Source organism: Neoarius graeffei, chromosome 8 (genome assembly GCF_027579695.1).
Source record: "Neoarius graeffei isolate fNeoGra1 chromosome 8, fNeoGra1.pri, whole genome shotgun sequence".
In the NCBI taxonomy this organism is placed as follows: Eukaryota; Metazoa; Chordata; class Actinopteri; order Siluriformes; family Ariidae; genus Neoarius; species Neoarius graeffei.
This window is the reverse complement of record NC_083576.1, coordinates 78,207,540-78,228,005: the sequence shown is the minus strand read 5'-3', so window position 1 is coordinate 78,228,005 and position 20,466 is coordinate 78,207,540. Positions and strand designations below refer to the sequence as shown.

General features: G+C 44.0%; 2 protein-coding genes across 6 annotated transcripts in view; both read right to left on the bottom strand.

Moving 5' to 3' along the window:
- hipk3a (homeodomain interacting protein kinase 3a) overlaps nt 1-14,025 on the bottom strand; it is a 148,074-nt gene extending 134,049 nt beyond the window's left edge. For both annotated transcript variants that reach the window (XM_060928286.1, XM_060928287.1), the window contains exons 1-2: nt 13,676-14,025; nt 2,700-3,759 (exon numbers count right to left, since the gene is read on the bottom strand). In XM_060928286.1, the coding sequence (XP_060784269.1) occupies nt 2,700-3,757 (1,058 nt within the window). In that variant the 5' untranslated portion in view covers nt 3,758-3,759; nt 13,676-14,025. The remainder of the gene's footprint in view (nt 1-2,699; nt 3,760-13,675) is intronic.
- Nucleotides 14,026-16,748: 2,723 nt separating this feature from the next.
- tcp11l1 (t-complex 11, testis-specific-like 1) overlaps nt 16,749-20,466 on the bottom strand; it is a 55,619-nt gene continuing 51,901 nt past the window's right edge. For all 4 annotated transcript variants that reach the window (XM_060928284.1, XM_060928281.1, XM_060928282.1 and 1 more), the window contains exon 10: nt 16,749-18,942. In XM_060928284.1, coding sequence (XP_060784267.1) covers nt 18,725-18,942 — 218 coding nt within the window. In that variant the 3' untranslated portion in view covers nt 16,749-18,724. The remainder of the gene's footprint in view (nt 18,943-20,466) is intronic.

Sequence of the window (20,466 nt, the reverse complement as noted above, 5' to 3'; positions counted from 1 at the left end):
GATTGCGTAGATACATGACGCCTGCCGCGGACCAAACGAACTAAATTCAACATGGCTAAAAACCGAATAGGCCGATGAGTAGGATATTTAATTGCAATTAGTTGCCAATACGAGGCACGATATAAGGTTACTAAAACCGAAAACGTAAATTAATAAACACGTTAATTAAGAAATAAAGCAAGTTTAAAAATGACTTCAGCTCTCCTTTAATAATCCATGCCAGACTGTTTATTTATTTCAAGCCCCATAACCAGATTTGTACACAATGCAATGAGGGGTTGCTGAAACACCGTGCCCTCGAGCCTACTCAAATACCTCAACGGAAGAGATGAATAAGAACAAAGTACCAGAGCATGCAGATCATCGCGACACGGCAAACAAATACAGCTCAGTGTGCATGTAAACAACACGTCTCTGGGTGGAAGGGTCAGTAATGCTGGACACGTTTCACAGGGAAAACAAAAAGAGACGATTGATGATGATGGCCTTGTGATTCTTCACCACTTTTGCTCTTTAACTCTTCTGCAAATGTTTCGGTTCAGACTGCTATGCAAGAGCTGGGTGTGACAACATAACAGTCAAGTGAAGTAGGTAACGTTGTAGAAATCAGAATTGCAGAACAAAAAAAAAAACAAATAAAAAGAAGTGTTACATGACCGTCTTGGTAAACTACAAAAGTAAAACGCCTGTTGCTGAACTTCCTTAAATTAAAAAACCGCAAACACAACGGCTCGAACCAGGAACTGACGAATGAACTGCAGTGAAGCGTCGGGCTGTTTGATTACCATAAATGCACGCCAGTTATCTTTAAGTAACGGCACTGGGATCCTGTTACCAAGTTATTCATCAGTTTACACACCATTTCATGCAGCATCCATGTTTTATACACCTCGAACCAGGGTCCATCTCCTTCACGGAGCGACACCGAACTGTGCACTGAAGAACGTGAAGAAAATTCCTACTCCTGCTGTTTACTCTAACCTCGCCTTACTTGTTGTAAACATTACCGTGGTAACGTGAGTGCCAAACTAAAAAAGCAAACCCGTCACGACCGATCGAATACCTTTTGGGCTGAAGGGAGAATAATTAACACGTCCATTTTTCCTTCCTTTATTTGCATTCACTTTAGTGACATAGAAAAACCTATTTTACCTTGTACATGATTTTAATTATGAGCAATTCCAGCGTTATGGACGTGACACTTGAACTCAAAATGGCAACAAATGACCCAATGCATGTTTTATCGTCTCCCAGTATTTAAACAGGTGTTGCATATTTTAAGGCTGTACCATACTGGAGAAGTGATAGAACAAGAACAATTCCCATAGTACATCTAGGGCATGCCAGAAAACGCCAATAAAAGATGCGTTATGGACGTGACAGAAAAAGTATCACTTTTCTTAGGTGACTGTACATTTTTATCAAACTCTGTGAAATTGTAAACCTAATGTCGAAATGGAGATATCCATTTGATAGAGGGGTCCAAGGTGAATATTAAAAAATCTTTTAAAATATTTTGTATTTCATGCAGAGTTTCGGAAGGAAAAGTCAGCGTTATGGATGTGACGCGTCTGAAATACCGTAGACATGGCATGTGTTTAGAAAATCAACAATTTAACCACCATAACCCTTTGAAAAACTCTCTAAATATCAGCTAAAACTATCAAAGTTCTTAAATAATATTTAGGATGGCTATTGTTTTGCTGTTTTGTGGATTTTAGCATACATTCCTGTGGCTTGTGGTAATAATATAGAATTGTACATGATCAAAGTTGATTTTAGCTTGGGTTTTACATTATAAGAAAGAAAGACTGATAGTGACATATTAGGTTGGTTACAAATTGGTTCAACTTATTCACATCTGTAAAATACAGGCCTAGGTGATATCTCTGGGAGTGGTTTTGATGTATTACATGTTGCTTTATTTTTGCATGGTGAGGTTGACATTTACATGGAATTGCCCTTATCAGGCTTTCGTCTAAACGGGGGAACAGGGGCGCTGCGCCCTCTTACTCTCGGCGTGCGCCCCCTTACCGACTCCGTGAAAACATCCCAGCAACACCACGTGACAATGTGCCTGATCATCAAATACGTTATAATTGCTCCAAAAATATTCCAATCATAGTAGATACACCGCCAGACGGTGCAAAAACAATCCGAATTGGCGTTTTCCAGACTGAGGCGCCATGTTGTTTCGTTGTCGCGGCTGCTCTCGCGAGATTTGACATGGGTTACATACAAGGTCAGCTGACTTGTAGAGCGAGATTTCTCGAGACTGAATGACCTTTCACCCACCGGCGCGGGAGCTTTTGACAGAAGTAGTTCACGAGTTGTTTTTGTTGACACTTGGGCATTTAAAGATGTCATCCCGCGGCACGAAGCGGAAGAAAGCCAAAGACTGTCCGGGGCAGAAGAAGATTACTTCTTTTTCAATGTTGACAGACAATTTGTTACAATTTCCCTCTCAGATAGCCTCAGAATGTCCCATTGGAGCATTTTCAAAGGCTTTGCACGGCGGGGGGGGACAACCGGCACCATCCCCCCCCCCCCGCTCCCTCGCCATGGTGAGCGCCCTCATACTAAATTTTTCTAGAAAAAACCCTGATTATGTTATCTATTTTAAAAAAATAATAATAAACCTCAACTTGATTGATGAACTCACACACACACACGAAGCAACATAAGGACACTCTTCTGACCTGTAGTAGCGCGACTGCAGGTAGGTGGAGCACACAGCCTTGGAGACGTGACTAGCCGAGCCAAAGTCGATGACCTTGACGCGGTAGGGCTGCCGACGCGGATCCACCAGCATGATGTTCTCGGGTTTGAGGTCGGCGTGAATCAGGCCGAGGCTCTTGAGCTTGCGGAGCGCCGTGGCCACCTGCTGCAGCACGGCGCGGATCACCTTCAGCGGCAGCGGGCTGAACTTTTTCTGCTTCAGGAAGTCGTACAGGTTCTGCTCGAGCATCTCAAACACCAGGCACGTGTGGTTGCGGTGCTGGAAGCACTCGAAGGCACGCACCAGGTTGTGCTCGTCAGCGTTCTCGCTGCTCAGACGCGCCAGGATGCCCACCTCGATCTGACCTTGGCGCGCGTATGACGGATGCTTCTTCAGGATCTTGACGGCCACGATCTCGTTCGTGCCGCGCTTCCAGCACTTCACGACCTGGCCGAACGTCCCTCGGCCCAGGAACTCCAGCACCTCGTACGTGTGCTTCATTGAGCACAGAACCTCGTGCTGTACCAGCTGGTAGTCCCCATCGTTGGCCCCGCCCCCTGTCCCGGCCACATTCTGATTGGAGGCCACCGTGCTGCCTACGTTGCTTTGCAGCATGGCTGGCAGTGCCGGACGCTCCTCGACGATCTGCATGGTCCTCGTGCCCTGCTCCTCGCCTTTCCCGCGTTCAAACCCACATCCGTCAAACGTCCCCCTGTTCTCCTTCTCGTCCTCTCCCTCCTCCTGCTCCTCCTCCCCCACTCCGTCTCCTACACACCTGTAGGAAGAAAGAATCCCTCTACGCGGCTCTCCAGGAGCCACAGTCCGTAACGAGTACCCCTCCCCCTCCTGTGTCTTTAAAGATGTAGGAATGCTGATATTGTTTGGATGCGCGATGCCAAGGTTCACGCCGACCACGTAGGTGCGAGGAGGCTTCTCATGGTACACACAGCTGCTGGCCTCCGCTTTCCTCACACTGCTAAAGGCACTTGTCTGGGGCTGATGCGCATGCGGTGGGCAAACCAAAACCTGTAAGGCCATACCTGAAAAAGAAAAGAGAAACAGGGTGATTATGATTACACTGTGCCACCCAACACTCAGGTCTCGTCTAACACGTCGCCAATTATACCGGTGTGATCGAAAAAAAAAGAAACGAAACTAAAATGCATGAAAGACGTTTGCATCCAGAGATATTACCGGAGTCAGCCTTGCAGTTCGCTGACGGGAATTAGGCACGCCAAGTTACACACAAGAGCTTATGCTAGCACAACATATGGCACAAGTCTAGACAGGACAACACACCCACACCCACAAAACCACGTCTCTGCAATGTGAATCTGCAGCGCCTGAAGCAAACTAGGAGGACGATTAGCAAACTCGAAAGCATACCTGAGAATTTTAAAGAGGAAACTAAAGCAGAAATTATTATATTTAAGAAGAGGCTAGTCAGGCATCAATGGATTCGTAACTTCTTTTTTTACTTGCACCTGAAAGATCTTTATTTAAAGAAAGCCAGTTTGATCAAAACGTGTGGACAGAGAGCTCGAGCATATGTTATGAGGTCGTTTCTGAACCCAGGGCAGCTTGACACTACTGAAGAGCCTCCAGCTAAACGTATCGAGTTACGTACGTCTCTGTTCAACTGCTGCCAGAGACAGGTGGCCTCTCACCGATCTTAGAGTTCACAACCACCAGGGTTTAAGAAAAAAAAAAAAAAGGAGGAGAAGGAGGGAAGCAAAATCAAGAAAGACACCTGTTGATGCCGCTGCCGTTTCACGCACGTAAACAACGGGAAAATCACCAAGAGCCATGTTTGGTCATCAAACAAAAACAAGCTTAAATGAGAGAGAATTTCACCCTTGAGGTCAGAAAGTGTTAGCAAACAAAACCGTTTGCTTCCACCTTTTGTTACTCGCTTCTGCCTTCTGTAAGCGCGTCAACTTCAGTCAAGTTTCCTAATTACACAAACGGTTCAATGACTTTCAGAGGGATAAATCCCAGTTTGTCTCATTTCAGCACTCGAATCGCTCAGAGGCTTGAAAAACACTATTAAAAAGAGAGGAAAATAAAACTGAGTCAGTTATCGCAAGCTGATCATTACTACTTTGCTCGAATCACAAGGCATTGGCAGAAATAACTGCAATACTTCTTTTCCCCCCCTTTCATAGTGATCTAAATGCTTACACCAGATTAGACAAAACCAAAAAAAAAAAAAATCCATCCTTTATAAATATCACCCAAGTACAGAATGTCAATTTCATTGTATTTATTTACAAGATATTCTCTATTCTAATACACTTCGGATACTTTCATATGTGCAGGGGTTTACTCTGCGACTCGAGCGATTACACAAGGACTAAAATAACCAAAAGTGTGAACGCGAAGTGTTTTTGGAGAGCTCAGTGTGAAAGTGATTTGACTCAATCAACCAGGCTACAAGAAGTGACTCAAACATGAGCTGATCATCATCAACTGGGCCACGAGAGGCGAATAGAGCCAAAAAGACACTGGAAATGTGAGGCAAGGTGTTCTGGACATTTGGGTCAATGAGAAGAGGGAGAAAAAAAAGGGAGAGAAGAGAGAGAGGTGCCTTAAACTAGTTACTTAATAATGAATTATTTAAGCTGTGTTTGGAAATTGTGTCTCTTCGGCAAGAGGAAAAAGGCATTTCTGAATAACGAATGAGAATTATACTAGATTAAGCCTACTTGTTTTTGGATTCGTTTAATTAACTGCACTGTGAAACCAAACTAAAAATATATCATCGACTTGGCTTTGATTCGGGCTTGAGAAAATCGACTAATCCCGGGATCAGACTACACGATGGTCACCGTGCCAGATTAGGTGATCCTAGTGCCATAGATTCTTGTTTCTTGGTTGACAGACTCCGTGCGTTTACATGCACTTAGAGAGAATCGAATTTCTGCCGTTGCTCGACTGAAATCGAAGGTCAAAATGCCATGTATACACCTTAATTCGGCTGAAATTGAACCGAACTTGATTTCTCGGAATCGAGATACACGACCTAGATTATGCGATTTCTGCCGAGCTACTTAGTGCATGTAAACCCTATTGAGCTACGTATTCGAGCTACTTACTTCAGCGCTGCCCATTCCGGAAGTGACGAGACCACAAGCTGGAAACACAACAGCCTCGGTCGGCATGACAACGGCATGAATCTTTTCTTTTTGTGGCATTGTTTGCACTGTTAAATTTTAGCTCACTTACTGTATCACCAAATACATCTGTTGCATAGCTGTGAATTGTATACATAAACAAGTCATTGTGTGTGTGTGTGTGTGTGTGTAATATTTTTTATATATCTCCATCCAACATCTGAAGAATGTCAATAAAAGCAAAACAATTTAACTGTGTTTATTAAGACACAAGTTAAATTGTAAGCAAAAAAAAAAAAAAAATTTTGTAAGCAAAAAATGGACTTTAGAAAAATATACAATTGTGCAAAATAAGTTGTCTTACAAAACAGTGGTCTGCGCAGGACAGTTTGTAGCCATACAGTCTGTTAGAGCAAGCCTAACAGCTTGAGCACGGAACTTGTGAACACGGAACTGCCAGTGTTGCCAGATTGGGCGGTTTTAAGTGCATTTTGGCGGATTTGAACATGTTTTGGGCTGGAAAACGTCAGCAGTATCTGGCAACACTGCTGATAACTTTGTTTATACTCTTGAATAGCTCTTCTTCATGACGACAACCGGAAGTGTACCAACACGATGGGGCGTGTAGCGCCACCTGTGGCTCGGGTGCACAATGTACCTCACACAATAGCTCGATTAACTTGTGTGCATGTAGGATTGGATTTCTCTGGCACCCCTGCTGGGACCCTTAGCTCGATTACCGACAGTAGCTCGATTTGGATGTGCATGTAAACGCACTGAGTGACAACACTCCAAGTGTGACACCCACCAATCATCGTTCATGTCCCTGCACGTCATCAGGGAGGAGGGTCAAGAAAGCGTCAAATCAAATTGGCAATCAAGGAACACATCGTAGGAGCTGTCAAACAAGGTGGGAAAACAAAAATTCTGACATGCTAGGCTTTATGTCCCAGAAGACCTGTTCAAGAGGAAGCCATGAGCCAGGCTTGTCCGACTCGGGTCCAGGACTCCGACTCGGTCTCAAGCATAAACTGTATTCGGACTCGTAAACTGGAGACAAGGACTGACTTTTTCTTAATATTTTTATAACATGCCATAAAATATTTATATCTACATTAACTTTTAAACTAATTTCGTGCAAGAGAAGAGAATGCACATTCACCTGTTCATACGTCTCGTTCAGGAACAAACTAACGTTAATGGCGCTAAAATGCTTGGAGAGAACGCTCCTAGGATTGTCCGCTTTGCCAATACAGACTTCTCGTGCAGTGGGGAAGGAGGAGGAAAAGAAAAAAAAAAAAAAAAAACGTGCACCCCGTGTGTTCCATATGTAGAAGAACCATCAAGGAGACGACTGGGACAACCTCCAACTTCAACCATAATTTGGCAAGACTCCACCCAGAGAAGAAAGTGATACGCTATGTTCATAGCTCTGTTATAGTGGGCGGGGCTTGCTTGCTGATCGATGAACTAGCTCGTTAACCCTCTCTCATAACTGAAAGTGGGCGGTGCTTGCTGAGCAATAAACAAGCTTTTTATCTGTAGCCTATTAACTAAAATGGCGCAGTTGAGCAGTAACGTTAGTCCACCACAGTAGCAGACACGGTTTCACACAAAAGCAGAAACAGCCACCATCGAATGGTATGGATGGGGTCTTGTTCTCAAACTCGACTCGAATTTTTTTTTTCCAACAACTTGGACACCGGTAACCGGTTCGATTCCCTGGAACAGCAGGAATGACTGAAGTGTCCTTGAGCAAGGCATCTAACCCCCAAATGGGTACATTGTACGTCGCTCTGGGTAAGACCGTCCACTAAACGCCTCCTACAACGTAATCGTTCCCAACATTCATATTTGGAAACATGAACAGTAGAAATTCCTCATCAGAAGAAAAATCAGGCTCCCGGCATCACATAACACCTTAGTATCAGTGACGCATCATGGATAGCTTGATTTCTCCCTGCTGTATATCAATCATGAGAAACCTCAAAGCCTCTGCATGCTCTTGCGACAAGGCTTTCACAGATAGCTTTTCGCAGACAGTTGTAATTTATTGTTGAGCGGGGAGTAATAGGCGTGCGCGATGTTATTCACCGCCACAACGCAAGGGGGCGCGAAGTCGCTAGGTTGGTGGGTGTGGTTAGTGGAGTGTTTATCCTCCGGTTACTTATGACTAGAACTTTTTTTTTTCTAATGACTAGAACTGGAGTCGTATAGATGTACGTACTTCCTCAATCAACCGCTCTTCATGCTACTCCATCTTCGCTCGTGTTTTTAAAAATGCCGGTCGTGAAAACAAAACAAACCGGGAAAGTAGGGAAGCGGAAGTGCGTGTACAGCGGATGTAGAGTGGACCAATCAGAGCCCTCGTCTGCGACGCTGTCTGCGAGGCTTCTGCGGTGGTCACAATTTTTGGGAGGTGCGCGCAGAGCGTCTGCGAAGGTGGGGGGGGGCTACGCAGACACTATCTGCGACACCGTCTGCGAGGACTGGGTTGTCAGCATAAATTGGCCTTCACTTCACTACAAACTGCTGCTTTTTTTTTTTTATTTAAGTTTTGTGAAAAAACCTCCAACACCACATGCTCAGGCGGCACAGTGGTGTAGTGGTTAGCACAGTCGCCTCACATCAAGAAGGTTCTGGGTTTGAACCCAGCGGACGGCGAGGGCCTTTCTGTGTGGAGTTTGCATGTTCTTCCCGTGTCTGCGTGGGCTTCCTCCAGGTGCTCCAGTTTCCCCCAAAGACATGCGGTTAGGTTAATATGGGACGGCCTTGGGTTGAGGTGCCCTTGAGCGAGACCCCGACTCCCGACTGCTCCCCAGGCGCTGTTAGCATGGCCGCCCACTGCTCTGGGTACGTGTGTTTTCACTGCTTCAGATGGGTTAAACGCAGGGAGGAAACTTCACAAGTGTGTGATTTAAGAAGAAGAAACCTTTATTCATCACATGCACACTTCAAGCACAGTGAAATTCATCCTCTGCATTTAACCCATCTGAAGCAGTGAACACACACAGCCACACCAGAGCGCCCGGGGAGCAGTCAGGGGTCAGGTACCTTGCTCAAGGGCACCTCAGCCCAAGGCCGCCCCACGTCAATCTAACTGCATGTCTTTGGACTGTGGGGGAAACCGGAGCACCCTGAGGAAACCCACACAGACACTGGGAGAACATGCAAACTCCACACACAAAGGCCCTCGCCGGCCGCTAGGTTCGAACCCGGAACCTTCTTGCTGTGAGGCGACCGTGCTAACCACTAAAGCCGCCCCCTTTTTTATGCCTCCGCCACCTTAAGGTGCAGGAGGCATTGTGTTTTCGGGTTGTCCGTCCGTCCCGAAACCTTGTGAACACGATATCTCAAAGGCTAATGAAAGGAATTTCACCAAACTTCCACCATTTATGCATTTGGGGACAAACATTAACTGATTAGATTTTGAGGTTAAAAGGTCACAGGTCAAGATTACTGTGAGGTCAAATGTCCATCCCCAAATCACAACTTAAGGCGTGTAGTCTACCAGGCAGAGGCATCCCCATCGATACCGTTGGCTCGAGTGCTATCTAGTTTTTTTTTAAGCAGAATAAAGTTGTGCTTTCTTTCTTGTAGAAAGGGAGTATAGACCGATGTGTAAACATTCAATCCGTTCATAACCAGATGAGAAGATCCAAGTTGTAAAAAAAAAAAAAAAAAAAAAATCAGTGGTTGAGGAAAATAAAAAAAAGGGTTGTTTTACAATCAGGGTACAAAGTTTGTGTCACAGGTACCCTTTTTCCAACAAATCAGTTCCAGGGTTGGTTCGGGGCCAGTGCTGGTTCACAACTCGTTCAACTTGCGAGCCAGCTGAGAACCAGTTTGCTTTTCCATAGCTCGCGGTGCTAAGCGGAGCCACGTCATTACGTCGCTGTATACGTCAGTTACATCGTTGTATACGTTATTACGTTGCTACGTTTGCATAAACCTTGGCGCGAACATCGAAGCAAAAACAACACGGAAGAAGCAGCAGCAGCAACAATAAATGACTTCGCGTTTGTACAGCTGCTGCTTCTCGGAGCTTAAAAATGGCGATCTTTCGCAGTCGTTATTGTTGTTGGTCTTAACAACTCCGCCCCCCCCCCGCTGACGTAAGCGGTTCTTTCCTCTGGCCCAACAGAGAGCTGGTGCTAGCCTGGAACCGGTTTTTCTGGCCCCAGAGCCAGTTCTTTGTCAGTGGAAACAGAAAACCCGGTTCCAAACTAAGCACTGGCCCCGAACCAGCCCTGGAACTGCTTTGGTGGAAAAGGGGCAAGGGGTCCAAAATTCAAATTGATTCAAACTGGTTCTTGTACCAGTTTTTAAGTGAAGGACAAGTTAAAGAACAGATTTCAGGTAATTTTTTGACGTGTGTATGGTAGTTTTGTGTAATCTGCTATAAGATGGTAGAAACAAATGAAGTGATTCTCGGAGAGGACATTTTTTTTTGACAATTCAGAATCCACTACTTCCATAGTGCTTTTAAATATAAGGCTGTAAGCTTTGTGTTAGTTGTCTCTAATATTTACGTCCCAATATCTTGACCACATTTTAGGATGAAAATAATCATTTTAGATATGTTACTTTATATTGAAAAATTAGGTGTCTCAGAGAGGACTTTTTTTTTTTTGACACAATTACATACTAATTTGATCAAAATAGTCTGAAAACTTACTGGCATTCAACATTAAAACTTAACTAATGTTTCCAATGATATGGAACCAAATATTTGTTTTATGGTATAGATAGTTTTCACATGACGTCACAGAGTCGGGGATTCCCTGGTGGCGGCCATCTTGGAGGGCTAGCTTACCGCACGGGTCGCTGAGCACACATTGTAGCGCGCGAATTACATTCATTTATATATTATTTACATTTATTTAAAGCTAGCAATGGTGCAAACTTGTATTCACGGCTGTCGTAATAGGTCAGATGATGAAGTCAAGCGGAGCTTTTATGGAATTCCCACTGTACGGGAGCACGAAGGCGAGCAAACAAAGAAACTCAGCATACAAAGGAGAAATCTATGGCTTGCGAGAATCAACCGCAAGGATTATCAGCCTTCCAAACACAGCAAAGTCTGCTCCGATCATTTTATAAGTGGTAAGCCGTTTAAATAAACAATCAATTGTGTCTATGTTTGTTTTTGGAAACCAAAACATCATGTGAACAATCTCTGGAGAATGCCTAACTGGAACCGCCGAGTGTACGTTTACATTGTAATGTACACTTAATATCGCTCGTTTGTCACGTTTCTATTTGACACTTGTCACTTCACTCACGCAAGGGTCATTTTTGAAAAACATTTTAGGTCTATTCTGTAGTCCTGAGCGGTGTGCAGGACTGTGCAAATGTGCGCAGCTTCCCGATTTAAACTGTTTTTTTCTCATCCTTATACTTCCTGTTTCATGGACTGTAACAGATTTGCTTATTTAGTAACTTTAATACAGAATTTACTTTGAAATTATAATCAGACACTCCAACGCCCCCCCCAAAAAAAAAAAATCGGATCTGCGCGATTCAGGCGGCATCCGCCAAAAGGCGCGCTGTGAATATATGAAAGTTGTATATATCAGACAGCCTTTAAAGTTTGATGAAGTCAGTTTCAGGCTTTGGCAGCCCTGCAGAGTCACTTGAAAATGCATCTTTGTCCACTTCGTAGGGGTCAAGTCCCCCAGTCAAGGCCAGTTTGGCTGCATACCGTGAGATGTGTATCTATGGACCCTTTTCACGTGACGTCACGACAAACGCGGCCGCCATTTTGGACGTGTACTACCAGTAGTTTACCACAGCCAACATTGAGGAACAGCAGCAAAGAAAGTGTTTATTTTCACCAAGACTTCCATCATGCCACTATATTGTTGTGCACCTGGATGTAGTAACCATCAACAAACAAGGCAAGGGTTATCATTTTATCGGATCCCGGTAGATGCTGACCGACGGAGAAGACGGATAGCGGCATACCAACGCTTGTGTAGTGACCACTTTGTTGGAGGTAAGACGAATAAAATTAGCCAGAAAAGGCATTACATTGCTGTTAACATACCATTCTAGTTTACTGTAATTATGATCTGGCAGCTATTTACACCGGATCCAGTGTAAATAGTTGCCGGAGCCAACGTCCGAGGTTCCGGAGCGCGCTCGCTCGCGGCCCTGGCCGGAGCCGGCGTGCGCGCTCCGGAACCTCGGACGTTGGCTCCGGCAGCTATTTACACTGGATCCGGTGTAAATAGCTGCCAGATCATAATTACAGTAAACTAGTAAATACAGTTTTCTGCATCTCGCTCCTTTTTCTTTTGTGTTTGTCGCCTTCCTCGCATTCAAACCGATTTGAGCCGAAGTCCACTACATGTCCAAAATGGCGGTCGCGTTTACGAAGGTCACGTGACTGAAAAGGGTCCATGCACTTCCGTTTGCTTGATTTTGCCGACAGTGATCTTTATTTTAGAAAACTGACTATATAACTTCATAAATTCGTCCGAGATAATGTAGCCGGTAGTGGTGATGGTCCGTTTTGTTTGCCCTCCAAGATGGCGGCTGGGGGGCGTTCCCCGGAATGCCGTGACGTCAGTGAAAATTATCTATAAAGAATGATTTAAGTGCATCCCTTTTGGAGCTACCTGTGGTCAAAAAAAAAAAAAAAAAAAAAAAGCACTTTTTCTAAATGACACGAGTAATTTTGCTAAATATGACATATTGCCATACATTCACCAAAAATAACATTATCACCAATTTTTTTTTTGCATGGTAAATAGAGCTATCACAGGGCTACAATAAACAACCAAGTTTATTTAGTCAAGCCTTTTGATATTGAAGATACTAAGTGTTAAATGTGATTTTTAGCTTGCGTACCCTGATTGTAAAACAACCCAAAAAAAAAAAGCATGAGTTCATGTTCAGCAAAATAACTCTGAAGAAAAAAGTGTGTGCTCAAGAAACAGAGGGATTTATCCAGCAAGGAGGGGAAAAACATCTCTTTCCAGGAAAAAAAAAAATTACAGACCATGTTATTTTCTAAGCAATTTGAGATGCTTGGGGAGAGAAGTCGCTTGAAAAACATTCAATGTGGGGAAGAAGAAAAAAAAATTAGTCATACACTACCGTTCAAAAGTTTGGGGTCACCCAGACAACTTTGTGTTTTCCATGAAAAGTCACTTTTATTTACCACCATAAGTTGTAAAATGAACAGAAAATATAGTCAAGACATTTTTCTGGCCATTTTCAGCATTTAATCGACCCCACAAAATAATAATATGCTCCAGAAACTCAATCTGCTCAAAGGAAGGTCAGTTTTATAGCTTCTCTAAAGAGCTCAACTGTTTTCAGCTGTGCTAACATGATTGTACAAGGGTTTTCTAATCATCCATTAGCCTTCTGAGGCAATCAGCAAACACATTGTACCATTAGAACACTGGAGTGAAAACCAGCTAGAATAGTCATTTACCACATTAGCAATGTATAGAGTGGATTTCTGATTAGTTTAAAGTGATGTGCATTGAAAAGAACAGTGCTTTTCTTTCAAAAATAAGGAACTTTCAAAGTGATCCCAAACTTTTGAACAGTCGTGTAATAGTTAATGACCTTGGAGTGCAGGAAACTCGACTACAATTAAGTTGTCTTGGATAAGCAGTTTGGGTTTTGTGTAGAAATGTGATTTAAAAAAAAAGTTTAAGAAAAAATATTAACTTTAAGTTTAGTTACCATGGCAAGTGAGGCAACTTTTTTCCCCCAAGCACGCGCCACCAACTGTTGGTTGACTAGCATAAACTACTCCTAAACTACTCTAACTAGCCAACTTAACCAGGTAAATATTCCACCAGCACCTTGTTTGTTGACGTACCTTCACAGCCAGCGACTGTAATGGGACCGCAGAGACATGTCCGGGCTTTAATATCCACCCTCAGCAGCCTCTAAACACTCGCTGTAACAAGCTGCCATCTTGTCCTCCTCCTCCTCCTCCTGCTGCTGCTGTTGTTGATGTTGGACACCGAGGAAAGAAAACACCGTCATCTCCCTCATGTTGAACTGCTCACAAACCGGAATAAGTCCACAGTGGAATTAAGGATCTCCTGGGCAAGAAAAGTGACTTTTCTTCTTCATTTCGAGAGAGGAAAAACCTTTCAAAAATAAAACCCCTTCACCGAGAACCTTCTACTTCCTGTCTCGCGCTGCTCTGCTTTGCTGCTCTACTGCAACTTAGCAAGGCGCGAGCTCGCTGCAGAATCATCTCCTTCCGCTTCTTCTTCTTCGTCGTCGTCGTCGTCAGTGCTACGTCATCATTGGAGGCGGAAGTAACTTCTCCGCTTCAGACTGAAGCGTTCCGTTATTCACTTTTACTTCCTTTCAAATTGACCTCACTGTGCTGGAAACCATTAGTTTGTTTGGTGCTTTCATACCACTATTTTTTCCCCTGAAAATGTTCAAACCTCACCTTGACAGCTGTTTTGTAGTCCGTTTTTACGCACTACATTTCCCAGAATACTAATGAAATCGTTTGGCCCAATCAGAGACTGAGGTTACATCCGGGTCCTCTGTCTGGCTGGACTAAACAGTACAAAAAAAAAAAAAAAAAGTTTGATTGAAAATGTATTTATTTACTTACTGATGTTTTTATAGATTGGTAAAAAGATTAAAAGTGGCCCTCGGTAAAGTAAAGCAAGATGAGTTTGCTGGGAATTACGTAGAGATTAATTAGCTTCAATCTAACGAATGTGTGTGTGTTTATGGGAAGTGTAGTTTTTAGACTCAAAAGGAGGAAAAACTACAATGTTATATAAATGTGTCACACATTAGGGAATTATGTAACTTATAATCCATAGTCAGTCTTATTAGTACTGATTAATACATAAGTGAACTGTGAAATTAATTATAGCTGAAAAGAGTGAGAGACCAGTATGTAATGCATTACTGCCATCTACTGACCATTTGAGGTAGTACAACGGTGGTGTAAAAACTCCTGAATGACAGATTAGGTCATTGTTGAGAAGCATTTTGTTGCTGTTGTGATATTTCTTTACATCCAAACAGAAAGGAATAAATCAAATGATAACGTATCATCTGTGGCAGTCTGCGAATACTAACAATAGCCATGTTTGTTGTTTAACAAAACCTGCTCAGCCCACAGGTTTCCAGGTCAGGGGACTGAACCCCAGTGAAAACCTGCGCCTGAGCTGAAGAGGAGAGGGCACAGGAGAGGGTCGAGGACCCTGGATGATCTGGAGAGATTGTGTAAAGAGGAACGGTCTGAGATGCCCTGCTCTGTATCTCCAACCTTATAAAATGTTATAGGAGAGACTCAGTGCTGTTTTACTCTCAAAGGGAGGGTGTACAAAGTATTAAATACAGGGGTGTCAATAATAGTAGCACATATGTTTTTTGTTGAAAAGAATTTTCTTGATGATGGGTTTGTTTTTCTCGGAATAAATTTATTTCAATTAAAAGTTGGATTTTTCCTCATCGTTTCAGCGTGAGATGAAGCGACTGCACCAAAAGGTGGATTTTGTTCTAATCTTTACAAGGGGTGCCAATAATTGTGGAGAGCACTATATATTTAATGTCGTGGAAAGTTATAGCAGCTATAAAGGTGCCACTCCCGATCCCCCAGTCTCTTGGGTGTCATTCAAAAAAAAATGACTATCCTTAAACTTTCTTGAGACAGTAAGCTAAAAAGAGAGACTAATAATGGGGGAAGCCATGGCCTAATGGTTAGAGAAGCAGCTTTGGGACCAAAAGGTTGCAAGTTTAATCCCCTGGACCAGCACGAATGGCTGAAGTACCCTTGAGCAACACATCTAACCCCCAACTGCTTCCCAGGCTGGGTGTTCTAGGTCACTCTGGCTAAGCATGCTGGTCATGTAAATGTAAGAATAATTAAAAACAAAAGTTAATAATGAGTACATTACATCACAGTCCTTTCGTGACGCTCTTATTCCAAATGACATACAACAAGGGGGTACATGATAGAGCAGAGAGAGTTAAGGCCTTGCTCAAGGGCCCAACAGCTGGAGAAAAATCTCATCTCATTATCTCTAGCCGCTTTATCCTGTTCTACAGGGTCGCAGGCAAGCTGGAGCCTATCCCAGCTGACTACGGGCGAAAGGCGGGGTACACCCTGGACAAGTCGCCAGGTCATCACAGGGCTGACACAGACAACCATTCACACCTACGGTCAATTTAGAGTCACCAGTTAACCTAACCTGCATGTCTTTGGACTGTGGGGGAAACCGGAGCACCCGGAGGAAACCCACGCGGACACGGGGAGAACATGCAAACTCCACACAGAAAGGCCCTCGCCGGCCCCGGGGCTCGAACCCAGGACCTTCTTGCTGTGAGGCGACAGCGCTAACCACTACACCACCGTGCCGCCTGGAGAAAAATAACAGTTAATAATAAACAAGTAAGGCCGTAAAGAGAGATATTTCTTTTTTTTTTTTTAACCATTCATGGAAGGAATCTCCAGTACCATTCCTTTGCACCAGAGTGTAAAGGTGTAACTTTAATTTTTCACCATGATAACATCTAAAGATGGAGGACATTGCCTTTTTTTGTGTGCTTTCTTTGCAACATCAAGCGCTTCTTTTATATTATTAACTTTAAGAGGAAATCGGAGCTACTGTAATGTACATCATAACAGGAACTAACTTTCCATTTCTACAACTTTACTACTGTATCAACACATAAAAAATTTACTGTGGTGTAAAAGGAATAAAGCACTCCAGGATTGGAAACTAATCAACTCTGGGGTGTTAACAGTGACCTGGATTGTTTCCCTATAACAGCACAGCACTCCCCCGAGTGTTTTCGTCTGTCCTGATGCTGCAGAGAGAGAAATCTCAGAGTGAGTAAGAGCAGGTCAGTGTGAGGAATGCTGCGGCGTGTATTTTCGATGAAGAAAACAGGAGCAACAGACGAACTTGGTTGCAGTCCTGTTTATTAAGGAAAGTTACTGGGTTAAACGTAACAAAACAACCTTAAAATGGTACACAGTGATGACAGGCAGAAACATCTATACAGTATGTAACTGCGAATAGAATCCATTCAACGTCTGCTGCAAACATCTCATGAACACACAAGTTGGTACGATTAAGCTACAGGATCAGTTAAAATACAACATCGTATCGTATTGTACGATTCTCACCTTTAATATCTGGGCCCAGTCATAAATACTAAATAACCATAATTACTCTTAAGAATTTACATCACAGAGCAATGCATGTTAAAGTCCATTTTATAATAGTTAAAGTTGCTGATAGAGGATTTCTCTCTCTCTCTCTCTCTCTCTCTGGGACAGAGATACAAATAGCAATGTGAAAATGACCTCTTTGTAAAACATGCATAAAAATGTTCAAGAAAAAAAAAGAAGATTAAAAAGATCGCTCAGGGTCTGCTTTTCCAGAAATGTGGACCGATTACAACCAGCACGAAGCTAAACGGAGAAAAGAGCAGCGCACATTTAACCGAGGTCAGCCCTCCACGGAGTAAGGCACCAGTCAGATTCCGTACACCTTCTCATACACACACAAAAATAATAATCAGCTTTCTCAAGCATGCACACACACCAGGATCTCATGTCGGCATGTTTGATTAAGAAGCTAATAATCTAACTCAATTGTTTTTTTTGTTTTTTTTTTTGAGCGGGTGCTTATTAAAACAGCTCGGATGGATTGGTTTAGCGGTTTCTTCGCATTTATGGGAACTTTTACAGAGCTCCTGTGGTGACGTGGTGCTTAGTTTATAAGAAAGAGAATATTTTGAGGCCATGAGATACCAAAATGGTTCATGAAAATGGTATCTCATGGTCATGAACAACTCCTGGCCTGCATGATGGAGCTCATACTTCATACATACTGTACATGGCCTCTGGTTACTTATTTGTCAGTAACTGGTGGGTGTGGGGGTGTAGTTTTGGGGAGAATTTGCACAAGGTGCTACGACACCACAGACTCCAGTATGTGTTTGTGTCATTCCAAGGTAGAAGTCTGAGGTTCCTGTAACCAGAATGGTCTAATTGAATTGATTTCTCTCTCTCACTCATTTTAATATAATAATAGCTATGGAGTTAAATACTCTGTGGCTATGAAATGGAGCTCAAAAAAAAACCTTAACTCAAGCCCTCAACATGTTCTCATGGCCTCCAAATAATAATAACATTCACGTCAAGTCATCTCCAGTGGTTCTTCCAAATGCCACAATATCTGTGCTACTTTCTAACAGGGTCATGTGTTCAGGGTATTTTTTGCACATTTCCAAAGCGCACTCACTCATTCCCAAGTCAGAAACAACCAACAGCTCAGAATTTCAAACTTGAGGTTTCAGATCATGGTGGAATCCCAGGACATTTGGTTTTTACCGTTGAGTCATTAATCGTGAGTTTTATCTCGTCTCCGCTGTCCTTATCGGCTACGTCCTAGCTAGCTAAACTGTCATCCTTATTCATTAGCTAGCTTCTCCTCAGCGTCCATGTTTTTCCCAGTTATTTAGCGACAGCACTTTCACAACTTTAGCCACGCATCAACGAGCCATGTATCCTAAGCTAGTCTGTTCAAACACACTGTATTACAACATATCAGTCAGTGACTGGTTTAAGAATAGAAACCGATTTATTATCATCTCCCAAGAGCATTTCGACCCCACTTTCAACAGGCACAGAACAAAAGCAAGAATGAATTTTTTTTTTTTTTAAATCAGGACCAATTCTTTAAGTTCATCTGACTGACCCCCTGATGATATAACTGCAGGATAGGAGGCTCTACGTGATATACATCCTGGGCTAGGGTGACAGCAGGTGAGCTTTGGGGAGTTAATCAGTAAATCCATTAACCCAGTTGTTCCTAGGACCCTACGGTAGGCTGCCTGGGTCGTTCTAGTCGCCAGGTTTGTTTGATGCCGGCTAAGTGGATGTGCTTCCCCTGGCCTGAACGGCATCCTGTAGGAGTTTCTGGTAAAACGGTGAGTAGACGAGCTTGTTGTAGTTCACGAGGTGACTCAGTCTGGTCCCGACATCCTCCAGCTCTTTGCCGATGGGAACCAGGCCTCCGGGAACAGCTGGAGGGCTCTTGTGAGGACTCTGCTCCAAGAAGCCCAGGAGGTAGGCCTGGATCCGAGAATCTGTGCAACAACAATGAGAAAAGCTGACTGTAAAAAGAAAGGCTGTGTGACTGTGGATAAGAATCTGCCATTTCTGAATTCTGAGTGCAATACACTCCTACAGAGATTACACAAAATAAAAATATTCGTTTATGTAAAGTGTGATTAGTATTAAGAAGTCTTGTGTTGTTGAAAGGCCTCAGACAGACAGACAGAGAGAGAGAGAACGCAAGACAGAGACACAGAAAAAGAGAGAGGGAGACACCGACAGACAGACAGAGAGAACGAGTCAGAGAGCAAGAGTGCAACACAGAGCAACAGAGTGCAAGAGCATGACGCAGAGACAGAGAAAGAGACGCAGAGACAGCGTGTGCAAATCCGAGAGAGTGACCGAGAGAGAGAGAGAGCGCAAGAGGGAGAGAACGAGTCAGAGAGCAAGAGTGCAACACAGAGCAACAGAGTACGAGACAGAGAGTGACAGAGCATGACACAGAGACAGAGAGGCAGAGAAAGAGACACAGAGACAGCGTGTGCAAGTCAGAGAGAGTGACAGAGACAGAGAGCACGCAAGAGGGAGACACCGACAGAGAGAGAGAGAGAGAGAGAGAGAGAGAGAGAGAGAGAGAGAGAATATGAAACAGAGCGAGAGCACGACACAGAGAGCGACAGAGAGAGCACAAGACAGAGAAAGTGCGAGGCAGAGAGAGAGAGAGAGACAGCGTGTGCAAGTCAGAGAGAGTGACAGAGAGAGAGAGAGAGAGAGCGTGAGCGAGACACCGACAGAGAGAGAGCGCACAAGAGGGAGACACCGACAGAGACAGAGAATGAGTCAGAGAGCGAGAGCACGACACAGAGAGCAACAGAGAGCGCGAGACAGAGAGTGACAGAACACGACACAGACAGAGAGAGCGCAAGACAGAGCGACAGAGAGAGAGTGCGAGGCAGAGAGAGAGAGAGACAGCGTGTGCAAGTCAGAGAGAGTGACAAAGAGAGACAGAGAGAGAGCACGCAAGAGGGAGACACCGACAGAGAGAGAGAAAATATGAGACAGAGAGCGAGAGCACAACACAGAGAGCGACAGAGAGCACAAGACAGAGAAAGTGCGAGGCAGAGAGAGAGAGAGAGACAGCATGTGCAAGTCAGAGAGAGTGAGCGAGAGAGAGAGCGAGCGAGACACCGACAGAGAGAGAGAGAATGAGTCAGAGAGCGAGAGCACGACACAGAGAGCAACAGAGAGCGCGAGACAGAGAGTGACAAAGCACGACACAGACAGAGAGCGCGCAAGACGGAGCGACAGAGAGAGAGTGCGAGGCAGAGAGAGAGACAGCGTGTGCAAGTCAGAGAGAGTGACAAAGAGAGACAGAGAGAGAGAGAACGCAAGAGGGAGACACCGACAGAGAGAGAAAGAAAATATGAGACAGAGAGCGAGAGCATGACACAGAGAGCGACAGAGAGAGCACAAGACAGAGAAAGTGCGAGGCAGAGAGAGAGAGAGAGAGAGAGAGACAGCATGTGCAAGTCAGAGAGAGTGAGCGAGAGAGACAC